At 56.0% G+C, this 24,461-nt stretch overlaps 7 protein-coding genes across 7 annotated transcripts; all 7 read right to left on the bottom strand.

Annotated features, from left to right (window-relative positions):
* Window positions 1-6,638: 6,638 nt before the first annotated feature.
* Window positions 6,639-7,166, bottom strand: LMXM_22_1560 (putative 40S ribosomal protein L14; the record flags this gene model as incomplete). The annotated part of the gene is made up of 1 exon (XM_003875561.1): window positions 6,639-7,166. One exon carries the CDS (start codon window positions 7,164-7,166, stop codon window positions 6,639-6,641), a length of 528 nt encoding a protein of 175 aa, XP_003875610.1.
* Window positions 7,167-7,575: 409 nt separating this feature from the next.
* On the bottom strand, window positions 7,576-9,426 carry LMXM_22_1550 (conserved hypothetical protein; the record flags this gene model as incomplete). Its single annotated transcript, XM_003875560.1, has 1 exon — window positions 7,576-9,426. One exon carries the CDS (start codon window positions 9,424-9,426, stop codon window positions 7,576-7,578), a length of 1,851 nt encoding a protein of 616 aa, XP_003875609.1.
* Window positions 9,427-11,520: 2,094 nt separating this feature from the next.
* On the bottom strand, window positions 11,521-14,409 carry LMXM_22_1540 (putative alanyl-tRNA synthetase; the record flags this gene model as incomplete). The annotated part of the gene is made up of 1 exon (XM_003875559.1): window positions 11,521-14,409. One exon carries the CDS (start codon window positions 14,407-14,409, stop codon window positions 11,521-11,523), a length of 2,889 nt encoding a protein of 962 aa, XP_003875608.1.
* Window positions 14,410-15,096: 687 nt separating this feature from the next.
* Window positions 15,097-15,831, bottom strand: LMXM_22_1530 (putative dephospho-CoA kinase; the record flags this gene model as incomplete). Its single annotated transcript, XM_003875558.1, has 1 exon — window positions 15,097-15,831. One exon carries the CDS (start codon window positions 15,829-15,831, stop codon window positions 15,097-15,099), a length of 735 nt encoding a protein of 244 aa, XP_003875607.1.
* Window positions 15,832-16,428: 597 nt separating this feature from the next.
* Window positions 16,429-16,956, bottom strand: LMXM_22_1520 (putative 40S ribosomal protein L14; the record flags this gene model as incomplete). Its single annotated transcript, XM_003875557.1, has 1 exon — window positions 16,429-16,956. One exon carries the CDS (start codon window positions 16,954-16,956, stop codon window positions 16,429-16,431), a length of 528 nt encoding a protein of 175 aa, XP_003875606.1.
* Window positions 16,957-18,542: 1,586 nt separating this feature from the next.
* On the bottom strand, window positions 18,543-20,042 carry LMXM_22_1510 (hypothetical protein, unknown function; the record flags this gene model as incomplete). Its single annotated transcript, XM_003875556.1, has 1 exon — window positions 18,543-20,042. One exon carries the CDS (start codon window positions 20,040-20,042, stop codon window positions 18,543-18,545), a length of 1,500 nt encoding a protein of 499 aa, XP_003875605.1.
* Window positions 20,043-20,942: 900 nt separating this feature from the next.
* LMXM_22_1500 (putative ATP-dependent DEAD/H RNA helicase) lies at window positions 20,943-24,206 on the bottom strand (the record flags this gene model as incomplete). Its single annotated transcript, XM_003875555.1, has 1 exon — window positions 20,943-24,206. One exon carries the CDS (start codon window positions 24,204-24,206, stop codon window positions 20,943-20,945), a length of 3,264 nt encoding a protein of 1,087 aa, XP_003875604.1.
* Window positions 24,207-24,461: the final 255 nt, after the last annotated feature.

Raw genomic sequence — 24,461 nt, 5'->3', positions numbered from 1 at the left:
CTCCTTCACAGCGGAAACGACACGGCATCTCCTGTGGAGACGCATGTGCGTGTTGGTCAGAGTCGCACAGGAACTGCGAGAGCGAGCGAAAGCGAGACGGGGAGAGATGTGAAGGTGAGGAAGTGCCTGCACACACGAAGCAAAAAAAAAGGCCAGCGGCTGAGCGCAAAACAACGCAATGGACAAGAGCAGCAACAATGGGAAAAGGGGGAGCGGAAACACGAATGGGAGGGGGACGAGGAAAGCGAGCACACACACGCGCACATACATACATGCACACAGTGCGGGTGAAGGAAGGGGTGGGAGGGAAGAAGAGAGAAACGCACACCAACGCCAAAGACAAGTTCGTTATAAAAGACAACACAGAAAAATCTCCCCCAACGTGATGAAAGGCGGGAAAGGACGAACAATAAAGAAAAATGACCGCACTGATGAGGGGGGGAGAGAAACAAATCACGCCTGACTAAAGACAGAGAGAGACGTCACACCATTCCTCCTCCTCCTCGTTTTCGTTGCCGCTGTGCAGAAGACATTATATATATATATATATATATGCGTACATATGAACCTGTACATCATGAATGCGCCCCTCACCACACACGCACGCACGCACGCACAGCCGGTAAAGATAGCACATCCAGAAAACAATGGCGGGAAAGAAAGAGAGCAGAGGGGGTGGTGGTGGTGGTGGTGGAAGCATGCACATCAAACAGAGCAGAAGACGACTTGACGCACATGTCGATCAAAAAGGGACAGATACACATGAAGGAGGGGAAGGAGAGAGCTTCCAGTAGAAAGGGTGGTGGAAGTAGACACCGCCGTTTTGTCAAAGGCATGAATAAGATGCAGAGACGGAGGCACCGGAGTGTATGTCGAGCATGCCCTCATGACTGTGCGTGCGAATGCTCGAGTGACGACCACGAAAACATTTTTTTTAAGCGTCCCGGGGTAAGTAGGTCACACGCGGGGAACAGATGAGTATACGCACACCAACGCAGAGATACCTGAAGATGGCGAGCTCTAAACACAGGTGAGCACAGAAAAGGAGGATTGTGCACATACTTACATATACATTGGAAGCAGGGAGAGAGTGAGGGGGTGAGCAAAAAGTACACGAGTAGAGGAAGAGGCGCCTTTACGGGGCTACAGTTAGCGGGCTCGAACGACTCAGGAAAGCTCACCACGCTCACGCACGCGCTGACCCACAGCTGACAAGCACAGAAAGAGCGAGGCGAGATCCGAAAAGGCGAGGCACTGGGGAAGAGAATGAAAGGAGAAGTAAGAAAGGGTTAAAGAAGCGCTAGTTACATGCATGGTGAAAGGAAAAGGCGGGGGAGAAGGACACAATCGGAGCGAGAGAGGGGGGATGAAACCATGGAGAAACACTCAAAAAGGAAAACAAAAAAAAAGAAAAAATAGCGTCGGCGGTTTCGAGAGGGGAAGCTACACATCCGTTTCGTGAAGGACAGAAAAGCACAAAGATACAAGGGAGAGAAATGCAAACAAAGGGAAAAACGCCAAAGCAGAAAGCAGAACAAAAAGAGCTGGAAAGACACCAACAAGGTGGGGTGTAGCCGGTGCACACACACACATGCACACGAGCCGAACAACATCAGCCCACACCGAAGTCCTTTTACGGAGGTAAACACTTTGCCAGAGAACGAACACGAAAAAGAAAATCGAAAGAAGTGACACGGAAGGAAATATACAGAGAGGAACAGCACACACACACACGCATACATACGAAACCAACAAGCGCACATGTGTCTGTGTGCAAGTACAGGGATCCTACACAAGAGAAGGGGGAGACGAGAGAAGCTGGGGGAAGACGAGGGCAGAAGAAGATCAAAGAAACAGGAAAACAGGACGAAAAAAAGGGACCAGTCAGTGATGTCACGGGGAAGAGGAGGAGGGGGTGGAGGAGGGGTGGAGGTATACAAAGCAGAAGAGGAGGCCGTGAGGTAAGAGAAGGTGGATAGAGGAATATGAAAGACCACGCCGCAAAGGTGAGCAACGTAAAAGTGGTTTGGGGTGCAAACCGAGATAGCTGTGGACTCGCTTCCGTTGCGGCATTGCTTCTGCGAGTACTTCTATTTGTCTCTTCTAGAAGGGTTTTGAGATCCCATCGAGAAAGAGGCAAGACACGGGAAGGGAGAAGGTGGGGGTGCGAAAGGCGGGGCTACTCCTTGCTTGACTTGCCCTTGTGTGTCCTTTGGTGACCATTCGACCTGGAGCACAAACGTGGAAAGTGAACTAACAGATGAAACATGGAGAACAGAAGCACACAAAAAGTAACCCACCAAATCGATTGCGAACATGATACGGGATGTGCACGAGTACGCTGTTGCAGATGGAAGTGGGACATAGAGCAAGGCACTTACATACACGCAGACACACGTATTCTATATCTGAAGGTTTGTGGGGGCATGGGCGGGCTGAGCGTGCTGGCACCCATGCAGTTGCGCCGCGGACACGCCCACCTACACGCATGCTGCTATCTCGCACAGGTGTAGGAAACGGAGAGATGCGGGAGAAAGAAGGAGCGCCCTAGAAGGAAGACCCGCAAGAGCGACACGAGGGAGCACGCACGTACGCAAGGGGGGAGGACGTAGGATGTACACGTGCCTAGCCGAAGACGGAAGCGCGGATGCGCAAAGAAAGAAAACGATGCAAGCTACGCCGTCTTTTACTGAGGCTCTGCATCTCTGAAAGTCTTTGGAAACCTGCGCTGGCGTCGTGCTCCGTCCCTGTGAAAGCCTAGGACCGCCTGTGGGTCGATCACATGACCACGGAGAGCGCCGCTGACTTGTGACCCGCCCGTCACAGTGGTCTCGGCAGAAAAGATGCAGTCGCTACAGGAGGTGTCGCAGAAGCTGTTGTTTGCTGCATCAACGACAGTCCAAGGCAACTCCTTGCTGACGGGGGTCTTGCGGCTGGATCGGAGTGAAGAGCTCGCCACCAAATTCTTTACGTCATCCTGAGAACCGAAGAAGGCAAGCACATCCGCCTGCGATGCAGCCTCGATCCACAGCGTCGCCGACGCGTCCGGGCCTTTCGGCTTCAGTGTCGTCCTCATCTGCGAGACGTGGTGATTGTGCAGCCGATGCGCCGGCAGTAGCATCTGCCCATACTGAAGCTGCCGGTCATCGAACACGCGGTTCACGCAAAACGGCGACGTGGTGATTCCCGCCCTAGGTTGCACATGCACATTCTGCGCTGCTGGATGGAGAGCAGGATTCGCCGCCTTCTCTGCCACAGTCGAGTCAAACATAAGCGTGGTCTCACTCGCGGTACTAGTTCGAAGAGACAAATGCGCACAGGTGGCCGTACGCCTGTGTGTGCCCTTGGGGGACGACATCAGCAACATTTGCGGGGTGCCGGCGGCATCCACAGGTACCAGCATGCGCTGCGGCTCTGGCGTATCTCCCAGAGGCTTCTCTGGGAGCAGACGAGGTGGACGCGAGGAGCCCACAACTAGCTTCTCCACTGGGAGGTGTGTCTCAGAGGGCAGTGACTCTGGAAGTACTCCTTCCCCGGCAGCGCAGGCCATGGGGTACGGCCTAGTCATATTATAGTACCTGCGTGCCGAGGTGACCTCATCACCCTCACCCCGCGGGTGTGCTGGCTGCTCAAACGCGTTTGACATCGCGCCAGTGAAGAGCACATGATCCGTCATGGTCGGTCCCTGACGTAGAGTGCGGAAAGGGACGAGGAAATTTGCACAAAAAGAACGAAAGGGAATCGGCGGTGGCGCGGCTTCCAAGAGAAGCGGCGAAGGAAAACGCAGACAGCCACAAATGACGATCAAAAGGAGAACGCAAATGGTACTCGGCAAACCCACAAAGGAAACACCACACGAGTGTACTCACGAGGAAGAAGGCGGAAGGACGACAAAATAAAAGAAGATCCTACACGAAAGAAACAAAGCGCGGCTAGATGCAACCCCCGGTCAACATGGAAGAAACCACAAAAGCCGGGTAAGCCGCAACAAGCGAAGAGAGATTTACGACGGAATTGGACAAGAAAAAGAAAAACGAAAGGCAAGAGTCTCCCTCAGTGATGTTACTTGCCGTCAGTGCACGGGGTGCAGACAGAGGAGAGGACAGGTGTGAGTCGCACCGTTTGGTTTGTCTGAGCTTTGCGCCTGACACTGCTGCTTGCTTGTGTGCCAGACGTAGACTGTTGTGGTCGTCCTCTCCTCGCCTTTGGCCGTCTTCGGCGCGTGCCTTGTCTCCGGTGTGAGTATGGAGAGTGTACAGAGAGACTGTGTTTGGACGAAGAGGAAGAGCGCGATGGGGTGGAAGAGAACTGGCCACGCACCCAACAACAAGCTTCGAGACTCGAATAAAGTCAAAAGGAAAGACTAAAACACAGCTGAAAGACCGCAGGAAAAAAAATAAGCGCACAAACACATGAAAGTGGGAGAGCAAAAAAAAACCCGAAACACGTCAGAGTTGCGGAAGGTGAGGAGAGCAGATTTTTATATCCTGCCTCAATCGCAGGGGAGATGACCTCTCTGGTTTTTGATTTAGTCCCTCAAAAAACTTGCGCGCCACTTGGGGAGGATGTGCCTGCAAGTGTCTGCACTGCTGCGATGCTTATACTTGGCTGCAGACACGTGGAAGAAGTGGGTAATGACGCAGGGGCAACTCTCCTGACGCACTGACACTCGCAGAGGGGGGTTGCAGGGGGGGACCAAACGGGAGATGTGTGCAGCACCAAAAAAACAAAGGTCGTGGCGGGGTAGAGGCAAAAAAGGTTCCTGGGGCCTGCACGCGTTGTCACTGCAAGACACACACACACCAAAAACAAAAAAGAACACCCCAAGCTCCCAACATGGATAAAAGTGTGAGTGCCGTGTAAGAGGGGGAGTGGAGCAGTGAGAAGCAGCGTGGACAACGCAAGCAACATCAAAACCCACAGCCGAGGAAAACAGAAGATGCGCGTGCGCTATGCGTCCGGACTCGAAGACGCAACGCTCCCGTGTCCTTGAACACACACTGCTAATGCCCTCACCTATTCTGCTTTTTTAGGTATGGGCCTGCAGCCGGGCACTTGTTCAACTCTGTGGAACTTCCTGGTGCGCTTTGTGTGGGTGCCTCCGAGCCTTTCACTGCCTACTCCTTCAAAGTATCGAAGATGCGCGGACGCAGAAACACACCCACACGTCACGCCCCTCTCTTTCCTCTTTCAACGAGCCCTCTTCAGTCAGGGCCCTTTTTCTTCTGGACCGATTTGATTCTGAGGTTATGTTGCGGCACGCTATTCGAGCTTGCACACGTAGAAGCACGCACAGGGAGGGTAGAGCTACGGACTGAGTTCTGACAAGGGAAGATGAGAAAAGCGCTTGCAACAACGAGAGTTAGACCAGGAGGCACGGAAAGACAAGTCGGAGTAGCGGCGGCGGAAACGACAGGGAAGAGCGAAGGGGGAAGTTGTGAAACGGCGAACAAACAGAGGGGAGAGAGAGGAAGAGAGGGAGCTCACAGAAAACAGAAAAACTTCAGGACCAATACAAAAGAAACAAGAGAAACAAGAAAAGCAAAAAGCACGCCCATGAAACGAGAGAGAAGGAGAGATTAGCGTTCTGAGGAGGAGCAAAGGTAAGAAAAAAAAGGGAAGGGGAGGAGGAGGGAGAAGGGGCGAAAAGAACAGCGGCGTAGCAAGAAAAAAAATTGAAAAGAAGAAAAAAGGTTCCGGGTACGTTTCCTTGTTTGGCCTCTCCGTTCCCACCTCTTGGCTCCAAAAAGACGCTGATGCAGCTTCACAAGCACACACACACACACACACACACGGCGGAGCGAGCAAAGGACGTCCGGTCAACAACAAGACAAACGGGTAAGGTGAAGAGAGGACACCAATGGCGGCTCTTCTCTCTTTGCGCGTGCTAACGAACGCATAGACGCATTCTGTGCCCAACTCTCGACCCCTCACGCCGCTACACAGCCTGTACGAAAACAGCGGGTCGACGGGCAAAGAGAAAGAGATGAGAGGGCGTTCCGAGGGACTGCAGTCGGCTTGTTGCTTCTTTCCTCTTTTCTTTCCTCCTTGCCTTCCTTTCCACGTAGTGTATTGCGGGCGCTGAGTGATTCGCGTGCGTATGTATGCGTATATATATATATGTGTGTGTGTGTGTGTCCCGGTGGAGTAGCTGTGAAAGAAGTAGAGGCTACCGTCAGAGAGGATGGCGTAGAGTGATGAAGGAAACAAGAGAGGAGGGGGGCAACAGTGCAGCGTGGGAGAGCAACACAGGCACGAAACGAGCGGCAATCATCATGCAGACACGTGCCACCGCGGCCAAGAAAGCAAGGGTGCGCAACATCGTGGGTGAAAGGAGACACAAAGCCCTCCACAACCTGACGCGCTTTTCGAGCCCCTGTCCTTACTCCGATGCCGCCTGGAAGGTCGCGCAACGGCACCACAACATGACCAACAGCGCCCAAACTATGCTCGGCAAGCACGGCCTTCGCATGCTGCCGGTGGCTCAGTGACGGTTGCACCGTCACCCCACTGTGCAGAATATGTGCTCTAGGTCGTCCCTCGTGAAACCCCCATCACGGTTACTGCTTCAGAATTACTTCCTTTTTCGTTTTTAAAATGAAGTAAAATCACAAAACAAGCGAAGTCAGGGTATGGCCTTACTTTTTCGCCTTGCGCGCAGCGATCGCCTTCTGCATGCGCCTCTTAGCGCCCTCGGTCGAGTCCATCTTTGCGGCCTTCTTCTGCATCTTCTTCAGCGCAACCTTGTGCCACGACACGGGCGTCTTCGCGTCCTTCTCGTCGAACACCTTGCGCGCCCAGTGCGCGCGTGAGCGGCGTGCAACGCGCAGCTGGTAGCGCTCGAAGTCCGTCGACACAGCGCACGCCTTCTTCGCCTCCACGCGCACAGCAGTGCGCGTCTTCGCGTACTTCTCCAGCGCCTTCGACGAGGCCAGCGCATCCTTCAGCGCCTTCGCGCTGCAGTTGCGGCTGATGCTCACGCAGTACTTCAGCGGCTCCACGTTCTTCAGGTTCTGCACGTGGCGCCACATCCTCGCGTCCTCCGGGTTCTCCACCAGCACGCGGTTCGCGTCGACAATGTCGACAATCACACCGACGCGGTCCTGGCGAGGCCCACGCAGGATGCGCACCAGGCGGCCCGCGCAGATGTAGTGGGACTTGACCATTATGCACAATGCAATACCCTGCGCACGACAAGACAGCAAAGGCGTGAGCGGGACAACGTATGCGTCAGTGTGTGTGTGTGTGAAGGGGAAGCACAGAGGAGGAGAGGGAAATAGAGCGAGGCGGCAGAGCACCGGGCGAGTCAACGCAAAGGAGGCGGCAACGAAGCATCAGCTGAATCGCCTGGTGACGTCAAGACGGAGAAGCAGATACACTATCATACGCGCTGAGGTAGGGCTGACACGGCGCAGCGGTGCACAATGGCACCCGTGGTGGAGAAACAAAGTAAAGCGAGGGAGACAGTGGTGCTCATGATTGTCAGGGTGTCGCAGTGGAGCAACTCGGGCAAACAAAACGAAGAGCGAAGAGCAAAGCAACACAACTTCACGGCGCAGCGGCACACCTCCATAGTCAGCGCAGCTCCGAGAACATCACGTTGACGTCCTTCATTAACAGGGATGACGAGTTCAGTTGATCGTACAAGGAGTACGTCTCGTACACATAGAAGGCGACGCTCAGCGGGTTCTGTGTGTATAGGCGCTGCATGCTGGGGAGGGAGATGAGACCGGCGCCGATCGGCGTCTCGTCCCCGTCGCGGGGTCGTACCTCGGTCAGATTGAGGCGAACAAATTGCTGCGACGTCGCTCCTGGCCACTTCCGCAGGACCAGCTGCTCCGCCCACCGCAGGCTGCCGCTGGCGCTATGGTAGCTGGGGAGGGTTTCACCATGCACAATCTGCCACCCGCGCTGATCCAGCAGTGTCACACTCACTTGGAAGGATGGAGACAGGCCGGTGGTGGCCTCGTACACCATGGGAAACCCACGAATCAGCCCGAGAGCGATGGTGCACAAACACGTCTTCTGTGAGAGATTCAGCAGCGGCCCGCGCGACGGGAATGGGTTTCTGACGCGGCTGTCCCGCACAACGAAGGAGGCGTTCGTATCAAAGCCGAACGGAGATGTCAAGTCGCTGACAGCTTTGAGGTCCATACTTTCCACTTTGCTCAGCGCGGAGCCACTGGTGCCTGCCTTCTGCAAGCACAGGCGCTGCTGCGATTGCCGTTGATGATGATGGCCAGTTCCGTAAAGCTTGCCCATTGTCACTGGGACGCCGTTGGCTCGCACCAACACATGCTCGCCCTTGTCTTTGTCGAACGCCACGATCATGCCCTCTGTTTGGTTGATGGGGGCGCTGCGACTAATAAAGCGGTACACTGGAAGAACGGCATGGATGAGGGGTAACTCCTGCGACGGCAGCATTTGCCGATTTGTGATACACGTGGTGTTCACCCAGTAGTGGAAGGGCAGGTCTGTGTTGCCTGAAGTCTGCGGGACCTGGTTGTGAACCTTTATGAGAACCAGTGCTGATGGCTTCTGTGACCCGTTCACCCTGAGTTGCATTTCCAGCGTCTTCATGCAGGCTCGGTTAGCAAGATTCCAGGTAGCACTAAAGTACACGCGCTGCTGAGGCCGCACCGTAATCACCTGCGACGGCTCCGTGGCAATGTAGCTGGCAGCCGAGTGCAACGGAACCAACTGCATAGCCAGGGAGCTAAACTCTGTCATGTTCATCGCGCACAGTACGTTGGAGACAATATACTCACCCGTCCCTGTGAGAAAGAAAGATGGGTAATAAAAGTCCACAGTGGATACTCGCACGGTTCCGTAGTTGTACTCTAACGGGGTGAAGTTGAGATCGGGTGACTCGTGGTGCAGGCCGCTGTGGATCTCCACCTCTGCCACCGCGTGCACTGTGAAGGCGTCAATCGAGGTGTGAGTCGGCAGCACATGAACGGTGAACTTGGTGTACTGGCGGTTCTCCGCCAGCATCGACTGCGTGTTGATTATACCAAGCCCCAGCACATTTTTCTTGCCATGCCGGACCACGCCAACCTCGATCATCAGCACAGGATCATCATCCAGTGGCACTGGTATAATATTGCTCTCTCGCCATTCGATCCCGCTCCACGGCTGCTGCTGCGACTGCTGTGGATTACCAAACACCAGCTGCTGCGACGACGTGCTGCCATGCTCCTTGAATTTGTTACTAACGGACACGAAGAGGGGCTTGCCGCCACCCCACTGCTGCTTCGCCCGTGAAGACCATTGCGACCTGTCTTCGGCTGTGTCAACCAGAACGAGACGCCACACCAGAAGCTTGAACGGCTCCTTCACAGCGTCGGAGGTGTGTGGGGCAGCCGTGGCATCGAGGGTACCGGACGATGCAGCGGCAGCCCTCGAGGAGGACGCGGATACAGACATAGCACCGCAAGCGCAATCTACTTGCGCGACTAAAGTGTGGGGCTTCTGTCCTACTGCGCAGTCCTCCCCAACGGATGAGTCGAGGGAGTTCGGAAAAGGAACAACAGTGTGCAATCGAATCGTTTGATCGTACGCGTGGGTAGGTCGTGTGATGGGACCCAATAGCTAACACTGCAAAGGAAACAACTGCGGCCCGCTGCCTGCAACCTCAGTACGGTGACTGTGTAGGTGTACGCCTTTTTGTGTTCGTGTGTGCACACGTCTGTGCGTTAGAACATATACACTGTGAAGACGGCAACTGCCCCCCTCCCCCACCCACCCTCTCTTTTCTTCTCTGTCGTCCTCTGTTCTGCTTCGTGCTCTACCTCTGTAGAAGATACGAGACATCCGGCACCACACACACTAATCAGTGGTGCGCGGGCTGGTGATACACACGCGAAAGTTTCTTCAAAGACGGGGAGACACACACGATACCTGTCAGTACCTCGGAGCGCTTTTTGGGGAGGGTGGTGGATAGACACAGAGGGGAGAAAGGGAAAACAGAACGAGACGGCGCACAGACAGGCTTGACAGGAAAAGGAGAAGACACAAGGAGAGCCGACGACGCTGTTGAATATAAAACGGAGAAAATGGAGACAACGTGCGATGGAGCACTGCGTGTGGTAATGGTGTGTCTGTGGGGGTGTATGTCTGTCTGCTTGTGTAAAGCTATACCCTCTGCGGAGGTGTGTGTTGGTAGTGGTGATGACAGAGGTGGATCGACTCCCCCTATTCACGGAATCGAGGGTGATGAAGAGGCACTGGTACCGCTATTGACTAGAAAGACAAGCGTCGTACCTCTTCACCTCGCTTCCCCATCAACACAGTGCGGGAGCGGAAAACGCAGGAGGCAAAGAGAAGAGCCGTAATGCCAAAGTGAGGTGCCCCGTAACACGGCGCAGGCGCTCCATCAGGAGCGGCAAAAGGAAGGCGGTGCGAAGAGGAAGAGATGAAAGGACTTGACGGGTGGGGAGACGCACGTGAGGTGACGAGTCCTGCTGAAAAGACACCTCACCTGGCCGTCTCCCTCTTCTTGATCCCCGCAGCACATCGCAGAAAAACGACCATGAACAGTGTGAGGGGCTCCGCCGCTACGGTGCCACACACAGAAAGCATACGACGCGTAGGAGGAGAGGGATGCAACGTAATGTGATGCAGGGACCACACCACGAGCCTGCGAATCACTGCACGTGCTGTCGCGCCAGCCGGAGAAAGAGAGAAGGGGGAGGGAAGGCGCTGAGTTGGAGACAACAAATGCAGCTGGGCAATAGGCGCACAGTCGCACCGTACCTCCCTATCCCTCTGGTAATGCCTCCAACGTGTGCACGTTTGACACTGCACAGGCCCTTTTATGGTAGAGGGCCCTGTCTGCGTGTGTGTTCGCCCCTCTGTATGCGTTCCTCTGGAATGGCACTCCTTACGGAATTCTCCACCCCAACATTAGCCCGCCGCACACGTGCACATGTATAGACGCCCTCTCTCACAATACACATCCACATACACGTACACGTACACACGCAGAAACACACCACGCCCGTGGTTCTCCGTTTGCTTGCGGGTGTATGAGTGTGGGTATGGGTGCCTCACGCCCTCACCCCTTCTCGATTCGAATCGCGTTGATGGAGAATGTTCGTCATATATTTGGGAATAAGAAAACGTATTCTGGTGGAGAAACGGGTAGATCGAGAACAACAACAGCAACGGTGTCAAAAAAAAAACAGATAGTGTGCTTAGGCACCCAAGCCAAACAGCTGATCTCCTCCCCTCCCGACTTGGCTCGCATCCCTTGATGCATTCGATGGAAGAGAGACCCCGAAAAAGGAAAAGGCGTGTGCGCGCGTGTGTGTGTGTGCAGATAATGTAAAGGAGCTCACATGCATGTCTCCTGCCTCGCGCGCGCAAATCGTTATATTATGAGGAGAGGACGCTCAAAGCGGGAATGAACACACACAGCCAGGATCCTCCTCTTCGCCAGCGCACTGGCGTTGCGGACCGTCGCGGGGCCAAGAGCGGCGTGAGCACTTATTCATCAGCACGGGAAGCATCCATGTCGCTCTACAGAGACGCCTTCATCCTCTCTGCTTCTTCCATGGCCTTCGTCGCAGCCGCAGCGACGTCCTTGGCGGGGAGACCAGACTGAGCGGCGCTGGGCTTACCGCCACCCTTGCCAATGGAGGACTTGGCCCACGCGACGGCGCTCATCTTCTTCTCCACAAAAGCGGCCGGCATGGACACAATCGCGAGCGCCTTCTCGTCGTCGCTGCCGATGAGAAAGACCCCGACCGGTCCACTCACGGTGCTGGAGAAGCCATCGGAAAACGCCTGCAGTGCCTCACGCTCCGCGCCGAATTCGGTCATCTGGTGAACGAGGAATGGCGCAGCGGCAGCGTCGTACGACGCGCCGAGGGCCTTGCCTGCTTCTGCAGCTTTATCCCTTGCCTCCGCAGCCTGCGACTTGAGGATCGCGTTCATCCGCTTGATGGCCGCGTCGATGTTGTCGCGCATCTCGTTCTTGAGCACCAGCGGAATACAGCTGTCACCCACCTTTTTGTTCAGCACTGAAAGCGCCTTGACGCTGGTCGCCGTCGCCTCTTTTTGCATCAGCTCATCGTATTGTCCCTTCAGTTCAGTCCCAGCCTTGATGACCTTGTCAGCCTCCGACTTGGTGGCCACGACCACGCGGCGCACGCCCTTCATGAGAGCCTCCTCTGAGATTATTACCGCCTTGTCGGCCTCCTTGAGGTTTTTCAGGTGCGTGCCGCCGCAGAACTCGACGGCGTAATCGCGCCACTCCTCTTTTTCGGGGTTCGTCAGCATCTCGTTGATCGGGGTGCCGATGGAGATGACGCTGACGGGGTCGGGGTACTTCTCGCCAAACATCTGGCGCAGACCGTTAATCTTGCTAGCAGCTTCCAGCGGCACCTCCTCGCGGTAGACGGGCAGGCCCGCCTGAATCTTCTCGTTCAGTAGCTGCTCCACGCGCACAAGTTCCTCGTTCGACAGCTTTGTGCTGTAGCTGAAATCGAAGCGGAGCATCTCGTCCGTCACGAGGGAGCCCTTCTGCTGCACCTCTGTGAAGTTGTCCGGCTTCTCCCCCAGCACACGGCGCAGTACCCAGTTCAGCTGGTGCGTCGTGGTATGGTTCGCCGCGATCGGCAGGCGGCGCTCGTAGTCCACCTGCATCTGCACCACCGCGGACAAGGGGATCGGGGAGGCAGAGTCCTTGCTGAGGCTGCCCACGTGCACCACGTAGCCGGCCACGTTGTACACCTTCTTCACCTCGAACACACTGTCGCTACCCGCGACCAGGCGGCCGGTGTCGTACACCTGGCCGCCAGACTCAGCGTAAAAGTTCGTGGTGTTCAGAATGATACCGACCCCCTCGGCTCCGAGGTCGTTGCCAGGCTCCAAAAGAGAAATGAACTTGCTGTTCTTCTTGTCGAAGATAGCAAGTACGTCGCCAGTGGAGTCCTCCCAGACATACTTTGCGACGTCATCGGTCTGCGGTATACCGCGCGTCTTGAGCTCCTCGAGCTGGTACGCGTCGATGAAGGTCTTGGTGGCCGCCACACGGCCTGCGCTAACCTTGCTTTCCTTCATCTCCGCGTTGAAGCCCTCCAGGTCCACCGTCATCCCGTCCTTCTCAGCCAGCAGGCACGTTAGATCCACCGGGAACCCGTACCGGTCGTGAAGCACAAAAGCCTCGGAGCCGCTAATGACCTTCGAGTTGTTTGCGCGACACTCATTCACGGCGTGGTTGAAATGCCTCAGCCCCATCTCCCATGTCTTGGCAAACGACTGCTCCTCGTCGGCCAGCACCGCCTTGATGCGCTGAATATTGCGGGGCTCCTTCAGGTGCGGGAAGAATGGGCCCAAGGAGGTGCACACGCTGTCCACGAGCTGCGTGAAGAAGCCAGGCTTGGCACCGAGGAACTGCACACCGTAGCGCACAGCGCGGCGGATAATTCGACGCAGCACGAACCCGCGCCCGACGGAGTCGGGCATGACGCCGTCGCCCACGGCAGACGTCAGGCAGCGAATGTGGTCGGCGACAACGCGGTAGGCCACCAAGGCGTCGCTGTCGGGGTTGTTTCGGATCTCCGCGTACGACTTGGGGTAGCCGGTCGCAGTCTGGATGGCCTCAAAGAGAGGAATCCACGCATCTGTGTCGTAGTTGGACTTGACACCCTGCAGAATAGAAGTGAGGCGCTCCAGACCCATGCCAGTGTCTATGTGCTTCTGCGGCAGCGGGGTGAGGAAGCCATCGGCGCGACGCTCGAACTGCATGAACACCAGATTCCAGATCTCCACCACCATCGGATCGTCCTTGTTGACGAAGCTAGCAGCGTTGCGTCCACCGATGCGGTCAAAGTGAACCTCCGAGCACGGCCCGCACGGGCCGGTGTCACCCATCTCCCAAAAGTTGTCCTTGGCGTTGCCGGGGACGATCTGGCTCTCTGGGAGAAACTGGGCCCACAGTTCCTTCGCCTCCAGATCCGGATTCAGCCCGTTGTTTTTGTCTCCCTCAAAGTAGGTCACGTAGAGCTGATCCTTGGGCAGCTTGTACACCTCTGTCAGCAGCTCCCAGGCCCACTGGATGGCCTCCTTCTTGAAATAGTCGCCAAAGGACCATGATCCTAGCATCTCGAAAAAGGTGTGGTGGTACGTGTCGCGCCCGACATCCTCCAAGTCATTGTGCTTGCCACCAGCGCGAATGCACATCTGTGAGTTGGCAGCGCGCTTCAGACGGCCAAAGTCAGTGTTGGGGTCAGCGGTGCCCAAAAAGAGCGCTTTGAACTGATTCATCCCAGCATTGATGAACAGCAGGGTCGGGTCATCGTGCGGGCAGACAGGGCTGCCGGGCACAAATGTGTGCCCCTGCTTCTTGAAGTAGTCGACGAACTCCTGGCGAACCCGACTCACAGGCCACTCGGTGAACGACATCCCGCGGCGCAGCAACGGAGAGAATCGCTTCAGTTTCGCGGAAGAGAATGATGAGGAAAAGGAAAGGGATTCGTTTTCGCTGTGAAAGGCTATAAAGACACTCCTGTGTGTTGATGGCGACGGCTTGGGTGAAGGGGTGATCAAGGGAACGGTGTTATGGTGGCGTAGAGAGCACAGATGTAGAGAGACACACATATATCCACAAACGCACACCAACCTCAGCGTAGAAAAAGAAAAGCGAGAAGAACTGAGCTAAGAACGAGGAGGAAGAAAAGACGTCCATCTACATCTTTTCATGCCCCACCTAATGAGTGGAACGAGGCACCATCGGTCTTATCCATCTCGCCCTGCGTGAAATCGACTGCACCAAGACCCGCGCACGCATTAAGGGCACGTATGTGACACACAGCTAGCTTAGCGTCACGAATCATGGCTGCGACAAGACTGAGCTTCGTCCTTGGCAAGCAATAAAAAAGAGGTGCGTTGTAGTTGCGAGTCGATCTTTCGTTTCCTTCGTGCGTGTGAAAGAAAACGCCCAGTATGCACAGTGCAGAGACTCTTCTCCTAGCCCCGCCCAGAGGGCGGGCGGGGGTCAGAATCATCTCCTTGATGACAGCTGAAACGCCCCTCCCTACACGGGGGGTAGGTACCTCCACGCAAGCGTGATAATGAAGCAAGCACAACCCCTCACGCTAGCAGAAGTCGGTAACAAGCGTAGCCCACGGCGGCCGCCACTCCAACCGCACCAACAGCCACGGTGCCGAACATGTACGTGAGCCGCTTGTTTGACTGCCGCGACATCCACGCAACGCACGCGCACACGCCTCCGCGAAGCGCGTCCAAGTCGTCTGCGCAGTCGTTCTCAATAATGTAGTCGGCAAGCCGACACTTTGCCTCGAGAGGCATTTGGCTACCGATACGCTGCAGCGCCGCCTCTCGCGAGAAACCGTCTCGACTACGCAGTCGCTCGATCTGACGCTGCTCTGAGCAACTCACCACGACAGAGGCGCTGATAAAGTACGTGAACGTTTTGGTTTCAAACAACGTAGGGGCGTCCAACACCACGATGGATGGCGACGAGACAGCGCCACTGCGCCAAAGATCACGCCACCAGGCGGCGGCAATGCGCTTCAGAATGGCCTTGAAGATTGCGGGGTTCATTACCTTTCCTAGCTCCCTTCGAGCTCGTGCATCGCTGAAGACGACCTTGCCCAATTCCGCGCGGTTCAGCTCCCCAGTCTCTGGATGCACGCAGAGGGGCCACCGCGCTGCAATTCGTCGGGTGCACGCAGAATTCGGGGTCTGCAGCTCACGCACGACAAGGTCGGCATCGATGACTTCGATGTGAAACTCGTCTCGCAGTATTCGCGATACAGATGACTTCCCGCAGGCAATTCCCCCCGTGAGACCGATAAGAATCATTTTTCCTCGGCGACTTCCTTTTCAGACACAACGTGTGTGTGTTTGTGTGTATACACCTGTGATTCTCCCCAAGAAGCAGTGGAAGCACTACCCCTACATCTGGAGAAGACTGTGCGGTGCGAAAGAAGATGAGCGAGGAAGAGAGAGCGAGAGAATCGCTGAAGAAGCCACCCACAAGTGACCGTCGAACTTGCTGAGGTTTGTACCACGCGGTCACGAGCGCAACATCGGCAAAGAACTCCAGAGGCAAATGTCAAGGCGGAGGAAGATGACGGCTCTCGTAGGCGCACCATCGCTCCACATCGACAGCTCCCGCGTGCGTGCCTGGGGAATCGAACAAGTGCTCCCGACTCACCGCGGCACACGCGAGCACTCACACATGCCGCAAACAGCTTCCACATACACCCGCCTTCGTGGACTCTGAGGAATGCACACAGTCCCCCAGTCATAACAGCCTTTGCGACACCTTTTACTCACGACAATGAGTTCGCTTTTGCACTTCTTTCAGACTGGAGAAAAATAAACCGATGAAAGACCGGTGGCACGGCCACCGACTCCCACGAAAAATCACAAAACAAGCGAAGTCAGGGTATGGCCTTACTTTTTCGCCTTGCGCGCAGCGATCGCCTTCTGCATGCGCCTCTTAGCGCCCTCGGTCGAGTCCATCTTTGCGGCCTTCTTCTGCATCTTCTTCAGCGCAACCTTGTGCCACGACACGGGCGTCTTCGCGTCCTTCTCGTCGAACACCTTGCGCGCCCAGTGCGCGCGTGAGCGGCGTGCAACGCGCAGCTGGTAGCGCTCGAAGTCCGTCGACACAGCGCACGCCTTCTTCGCCTCCACGCGCACAGCAGTGCGCGTCTTCGCGTACTTCTCCAGCGCCTTCGACGAGGCCAGCGCATCCTTCAGCGCCTTCGCGCTGCAGTTGCGGCTGATGCTCACGCAGTACTTCAGCGGCTCCACGTTCTTCAGGTTCTGCACGTGGCGCCACATCCTCGCGTCCTCCGGGTTCTCCACCAGCACGCGGTTCGCGTCGACAATGTCGACAATCACACCGACGCGGTCCTGGCGAGGCCCACGCAGGATGCGCACCAGGCGGCCCGCGCAGATGTAGTGGGACTTGACCATTATGCACAATGCAATACCCTGCGCACGACAAGACAGCAAAGGCGTGAGCGGGACAACGTATGCGTCAGTGTGTGTGTGTGTGTGAAGGGGAAGCACAGAGGAGGAGAGGGAAATAGAGCGAGGCGGCAGAGCACCGGGCGAGTCAACGCAAAGGAGGCGGCAACGAAGCATCAGCTGAATCGCCTGGTGACGTCAAGATGGAGACTCGAAAGGGAGCTACGAAACAACGAGTAGATTGGCGGTACCCGTGAAAAGACTCCATCCATCCTTAGGAGTGTACTTCCTCATCCTAGAGAAGTGCATGGATTATCGTCTCTCCGACACCTTTCCTGTTTCGGTGATTGAACCGTTCAACGGGTGATTTGTTTGGAATGCGGGAGAATAATCGCTGCGTGCCACTGCGCACGCCATCACAGATGGAAAAAAAAGCACCAGGGATCACACACAAGAAGTGTAGACATAACACAACGCAGTTTCGAGGACTCTCAGCGACGAACCGCTAACCCAGCAACGTTTTTTCGTTGCTTCCGGGGCGCGCTTTTTCCAATGAACTCGAAGCCCGGCTCCGCTTTGCCAGGCTCGTCGCGGCCTCTGGTGGGTGGAGAAAAGCAGCCTTTTACACGCGGGGCGACAACGCCGAGGCGGCCACCCGGGCACGCCCCCCCCCCGCATCCAGCCCGCCACCCCACCGCAGGCCGCCCCAGCGGCGCGGGCCGCCACCCGGACCACACACCACGGGGGTGGCCCAGGCCCCCCACCAGTAGGCAGCGCGAGGGCCGGGTTGCGCACTCACGGGTCACGCCGGCACTTTCACACCCGTATGAATGACGCATGCGTGCGCGCTGTCGCAGCCCACCCCGACACCGCGCCATCCAGGACCGAACCGCCGGCGCCAGTAACCACAAATCGTTCTCACCCACCACGTCGTAGGTACCTGGCCCTGTCGCCACCAGAAAGTGGTTCAGCACTGGCAAGGGGATATGGGGCTGGTTGGCTCCCCGACAGGGGGGGGTGCGGGGCCCTGTGAAGCCGCGCACTGAAGTGTTTCTCACCGTCATCAGGGCTGAACTACTGAGTAAAAACAAAAGGAAAATGTAGAGGACAGGCTCTTTCACTTGTACACGAAGACTCAAACAAAGCAAACCGGCTGACCTCTACACCGGAAAGGGCAACTGTACAGAAACCTCGGCGAGCAGCCATTGAAGAGCAAGAAAAACACCACAGTGTCATATCTGAAATAGGAACAAGGAGGGAGAGGCAAAGGGTGAGCGTCCCGCGCGTGTTTGTGTTAGGTCTACCCCCACGCCCCTGTTTGCACAAGAGACAAGGTGGGGCGGACAAGGTAAACCTCGGTACACAAAGTAAGAAAAGATGTCTGGTTTGCGCAACTGTTGATGGGTGAAAAAAAAATGTAAAGCAATAAAAAAAGAAAACGTCCCTCTGTCGCGCTTTGTCATTCGTGGAATATGTCCGAGACCGCAGGAATGGAGGGAAAAGCAATGTCCAGCGGCTCCCCCTCTCAGCGCAGTGGATGGGTACGTGAGGGAGTCAGCACCAGCTGACGGTATCCGTGTCGCAGTGGCCGGCTACGCGACCGCACGAGTGACGAGTGAAATAGGCAAAATGTCCATCAAGATGCCCTCATCACCCGCATTGCAAGAGTTGTTGGTGACTTTGGCGTGGTTCACAAAAAACATGTAAGGACCCACACCCTTTGCTTTTGTTGAAGGAGGCTCACCGACCAGTTCGATATCAAAAGGAGCCCTGCTTTCAGAGCCGTCGCGGATCAAAACATGAAGCCCGGCCGATGTACGCTTCGAGTCCTTCCCGGTAGCGGTCCCCACGTAGGGACTAAGCACATCCCAAGTGCACGTGAAGTAGGCGCGCTCCCCGCGCTCTTTGAGGACAACCTTCTTCTCCGGTAGTACATGCATCCGTTTCAAGTCCTCTGGCAAGGCAAACTCCAAGTGCACGGAGTTGTCGGATAAGCTCTCCGCGCACAGCACATTCGTCACAATGTAGACGCCGTTCCCAGAGAGAAACTTAGAGGGGAAGTAGAAGGTGTGGGTCGAAAACGCACAAGTGCTACCGGCACGGAGTGGTGTGGACATCGGCGCGTACGAAGCGCTGGCGGCTAAAGAAACTACGGTAGCAATATCTGTTGTCCCAACGACAACGCTGAATTCCAGCACCGCGTGAATCGTGCTGGCACTCTCCGCATTTGTGTTGACTGGGATAATGAGCACAGCGTAGTGCTGGACATGGGGTGATCCCGACGTGTCAGCCTCCAGGATTGACTGCACATTCGCCTCTCCCACGGCCACCCTTGTCCCGAACACTGTAATGACCTGAAATTGGAGAACACCCTTTGGCGCCTCAGCAATGCTGATCGGCGTGCAGCCGCTAAATCTGGGCTTGCGTGCCACCGGAGTCGCGGATGCCGGGACGCAGGCAGCACCATTTCCCTCTCCAGTGGGCGCCTCGCTGAACGAGGAGCCTGGAGCCGCCGCCAAAGAAGTCGGCAAAACTGACGGATCTTCTGCTGCCTTCGTCGCGGTTTTAGCAGCAGCGGAAGGCTTGTCAGAGGTTACAGTTTGATCACTCTCAGCGGCACCTCCGGCAGGAAATTCAGGCTGCGGTGGATTTGAGGCGGAGCACGGCTCGGCGTATTTGGCACCTGCGGCCACGCCACCTGGCGGAGCGGTCAAATTGTTGAAGCCATTCGTCGTGCTCCCCGGCGTCACCGGAGACGCTGTAGGCTCTGGCGGATCGCTTCCGTCGATCGCGGCCTCACCTCGCGAGTCACAAGGGGATGGCTCGCCAGGACTCTCCTCGGGCGCTTTCTCAGGCGCCATCGGCTCCTCCTCTGGGTATTCGTTGATCCAGGAAGCACACACTGTAGACTGCCCCGCCTCTGATGTCGGGGCAAAGACATCTGGGATCGTCGATCCAAGCACCTTCTCGTTGGAATCGTGCACGCGGACGGCGACAAGGTCGCCGTAGTACCATTGCTTCTTTAGGTCGTAGCTCCACACCGTCCCTGGGTCGGCTCTGTCAATTAGCGCTAGCTTCCGAATGCACAGCATACTGACGAATTGCTGGCGGCACACCAGATGACAAATACTACGACTACTGACCGTGAGTCCAGGCGAATTGGAATGTGCTTATGAGTACTGCGCCGCGTACCGCTGAGAGTGCCGCGGCATCAGTGGAAAGTGTACACAGAAGAGAGGAAGAATTTTAAAAAAGAAGCTGCTCTCGTGGCAGTCGTTCTTTCTCTTTTTTCTGCGTTACACACACCACAGCGCTCCTAGGCTGCTGTCGACACTGCTCCACCATAAGCGCTGTGCCGAGTCGATTGTCGAACGGCAGCGCGTCGGAGGAATCTGCACTTCTCCTCAGCACCTGCACAGCTACTTTCCATGGCGCGTTCGCCTGGGATAGGTGAAGCTGCTACCTTTTTCATGCATCAGGAGAAAACGAGGACAGCAGACACACCACGTCAAACCTGGGCACAGCTAGTCCCCTCTGTTGATATTCAAGAGCGTGGACCGCCTTTATCTTTTTTCTCCTCGAAGCGGATTTACGGGATAGTGTGCACAGAGATCTGCACCTCATGCAGATAGGGGAATGCGTGCGCATACAGCGAGAACTTATTCTAACATAAATACTTCTTGGGGAGGGAGTGCGCCCGAAGACAACAAAGTGAAAAGAGAGCCAAGCAAACCTTACCATTAGAGACTGCCTCTCGACGTCCAGAACATAGAGGCAGCCATAAGATATGAATCACCTCCACGAATAAGCGCAGCGAGGGGTGGGGTGAAGAGAGGAACGACAGAACATGCCGAAACGCAACAAGTGGCTGACTCAGTCAGCGCGTTCACTTGGGCTGATGGGCATTGGGGTCAAAACACCCACCCACCCCCACGCTAGGCCGCCTTCAAAGCTGGCGAACGAAAAGAGATGCCCCGAGATTTGAGAGGCACTCACACGTTTTGCAGAACTTGCATCTCCGCAAGATTCAGGTTAGCAACGATGATCTCTTCGTCCTCATCCTCCTCGTCTTCTTCATCGTCACCGGCGGCGTTCACCTCCCCTCCTTCCATTTTCTCCTCCTGCAAGGCTGACGAGTCCTCCGCCCTCTTGGCCGCATGCAAGAGCTCTGTGACGCCGTCGTAGCGGAACACCGCCAAGTCACCGTAGGCGGCCGTCACGGATGCTTTTTGCTCTGCGGTCAAGCGCCCCAGGTATGTGTCGTCGTCTTCGTCTCCGATGATTGGCGCCTCATCGTCAGAGACGCCCGAGTCCATGTCACCCTGCCCCTGGCGGCGGGCGAACCCGGGTAGATGTGCGCTAGCCAGCTGTATTTGTTGGATAGCAGGATCCATGTGAGTTGCACTAGCCACCCCGGTGGCAGGTCTATCGCAGCCAGTAATGGGATATCCCACAATCTGTGCCAAAGCATGCACCAAGGAATCAGGAAATTTATTTGCGCGGACGCTTTTGATGCACGTGGCGAGGAAGAAATCTAAGCAGTCCCGCGCGGTTTGAAGGACGTCGGCCAGCTTCTTCGGGGCCACGTACAACTTCTTGTCGCCATCGAAAAACATTGCAGCATAGTTCTCCTTGTTTGGGACGCTGTTCACATCTAGGTACGCGGGCGGCGCCAACTTGCTCTCAGTGTCCTCCAAGAAGAGCGCTGGCACATCAAGCAGCGGCCGCACCGTGAGCTGGCGCAGGCACAGCACAACGTCGATCGGGGACACCGCTGTTGCGTCGAAAACGCTCAGCATCGCCTCGAGGTTCATGCGGTCGTAGTAGACGATAAAGGAGTTCGCACCAAAGTCTCTACGCCTGTAGAACCCCAGCACCGAATTCATGGAGAACACGGCAGCCTTGTTGTCCCAGCAGAACACCTGAGGGTTCTGGCCGCCCCGGTTGGCGCGGTACTCGATGGTAGCGAGGCGCGGGTAGAGAGACCAGAGAAGAACGAGCCTAACAAGCCCTCTGTTGCTTGCGTACCGCGAAAAGTGAGCCTCCGGAGATACGATCCCTTTCGCAAAGGACGATTGGAGCACCAGTCTGATGAACTGCTGCTTCGTCCGCTCCAGCGAACGCAACGTGGTGTTATCAGCAAAGTGGGAAGTCGCGTAATGCAAACTCCGGCCGCTTCGAATCCACTCTGTGAACAGAGTTACGACGCAAAAGTGGTCCGACAGAGCGTTGTTGTCCATGCGAAGCAGGTTTTCTTTAGCGCTGCTCTTTTCAAAGGCCTGTGGGCGAATGAACGGCGTCTTTACCGAAAGACCAGCCGCGATCGTTGCGACGGTATCTAGAACACCAAAGCAGGCAGCCGTGAAGAGCATCTTGCCCAATAGTGGGTGCGTTGGGAGCGCTGCCAGAGCCCTGCCCAGGTTCGTCATCTTCTCCTCAACAGTAAACGCACCCATGTCCGTCAAAAATTGTACGGCGTGCTCTATTGCCTCCGTGGGCGGCGCACTCATCGCCCGCGATAATACCTGCGCACATTTCTGGTTCGACTCGATGGCCTTCAATTGCAAGCATACCTCCTCGAGTGGAGACCGAACGATTTCGGGGGGGAGGAAACCGGGCAAGTCATCGTACACTGCCTTAGGAAGCAGATGATAGCACACGCCAGCCTGGCAGCGCCCGGCGCGGCCCCGTCGCTGCACCCCGTTTGCCTTGCCGATCAGCGTCGCCTTGAGAGCGCTGGTGTTCCCCATAGGATCGTATGACGTCCCCTTCACGAGACCGCAGTCAATAACGTAGACAATATCGTCGATCGTGATACTTGTCTCAGCGATGCTAGTGGCGAGCACAATTTTGCGGTAGTGTTTCGGTGGCCGCTCAAAAACGCGCTGCTGCTCTGCCGTCGTAAGGCTAGAGTGTAGCATCAAGATAGAGAGCTCCCTTGCAAACTGTGAGCGCTTGAGTCGATTCGCGATGCAGGAAATCGCAGCCCACCCTGGCAGAAACACCAAAATGCTCTCCACGTGAGAACGAGACTCATCGTGAATCTTCTTGATTAAATCACACACAAGATCGTAAGGAACAAGTCCCTCCACATCCCGGTCAAACGTGTCGAACACCACCGACTTCAGCTGTTCGTACAGCGCCGCGTTACCCTCCGCCTCTGGCGTGTCGGCGCTCCGCTCCGCCTCCCGCTTCTGGTTCGAAAGGAGTCTCATCGCCGGTACAGCGGACGCCGAGGCGCCAACTTTGCGCAAGGCATCTTCCAAGAAAAACTCCCTCACGGGAAACAGTGTACCAGGGATTGTGATGAGTGGGATATCTCGACCGCTGTTGTAGCCGGAAAAGTACGACACAAGCGCGTCCACCTGCACTGTTGCTGACATCACTACAAGCTTGAGCTGGAGTGGGTATCTCTCCGGATGCTCCTGCTGTGCACGCAGTCTATCGCGCAACAAGAGCAGGCAAAAGTCCGTTTCTACATCGCGCTCGTGCACCTCATCGACGACGACGCATGCGACACCCCTCAGGTCCGGCTCAGAGTGGAGGCGGCGTAGCAATATACCTGTAGTCTGGTAAATAATATGCGAGTTCGCGCTCGTCATGTTCTCGAAACGGATAACGTACCCGCAGCTATCTCCACAGGCCTCACCTCGTTCCGTCGCAACGCGCTGCGCAACAGAGAGTGCGCTGATTCGACGAGGCTGCGTACAGATGACGTCGTGGTGCTTGTCGAAAATCCCAGCGTCATAGAGCAACTGCGGTATTTGCGTAGTTTTGCCGCAGCCAGTGTCGCCACAAACAATAACCACAGAATTCTCCTGAACCGATTGAATAATCTGTGGGCCATGCCGGTACGCTGGTAGCGACATACGAAACTGATTCAATCGAGCGCAGTCGACTGGTCGGCTGAGTTTAGGTACTACAGAGAGTCCTCCCTGAACCACTCGGAAACACTTTCTCTCCCAGGCTGGCTCATTCACCACAGCCTTGATTGCAGCAGCCATCCTTCTTTTGTGCGGCTTGAGCTTGTCTTCAAGCGAGAGAATATCACTTTCAGAGAGATGGTCGTGCTCGAGTTTTTGCGCCCCTTGATACCCATCGATGGTCTTGACCCGAACCCCACCTTCAGCCGCATCTTGCTGCCGCTTCAGCGCATCAACTCTTCCGCCAATTTTTGTCAGCTTTAACGCGCGGCTGGCACCCTCGCCGCTGGATTTGTGATCGAGGTTAAATGACATTGCAATTCGGTGCACCATATTCCGTTGAGCAGGTGTCAGAGTGGATGGGAATGAAAGCTCGTTGGAGTCCTTGTCGTCGACAAAGGCTTTCACAAGCTCGTGGAAGTCTTTTCGCCGCCATGTTGAGAGATCGTTTTTGTCAACTGTGGGGCTGTCTGACTTTTCCACTGCTCTCTGAGGCGCCAGTTCGACATCTACTCGATTTCCCTGATATCCCGGGAAATTGCCGCTTCCTCGCGCACCCCGCCCACTATTAAAAGAGCCGCCTCGTCC

Source organism: Leishmania mexicana, chromosome 22, assembly GCF_000234665.1.
Source record: "Leishmania mexicana MHOM/GT/2001/U1103 complete genome, chromosome 22".
Lineage (NCBI taxonomy): Eukaryota > Euglenozoa > Kinetoplastea > Trypanosomatida > Trypanosomatidae > Leishmania > Leishmania mexicana.
The sequence above is the reverse complement of the archived record's forward strand: the minus strand, read 5'-3'. Positions and strand labels throughout refer to the sequence as shown.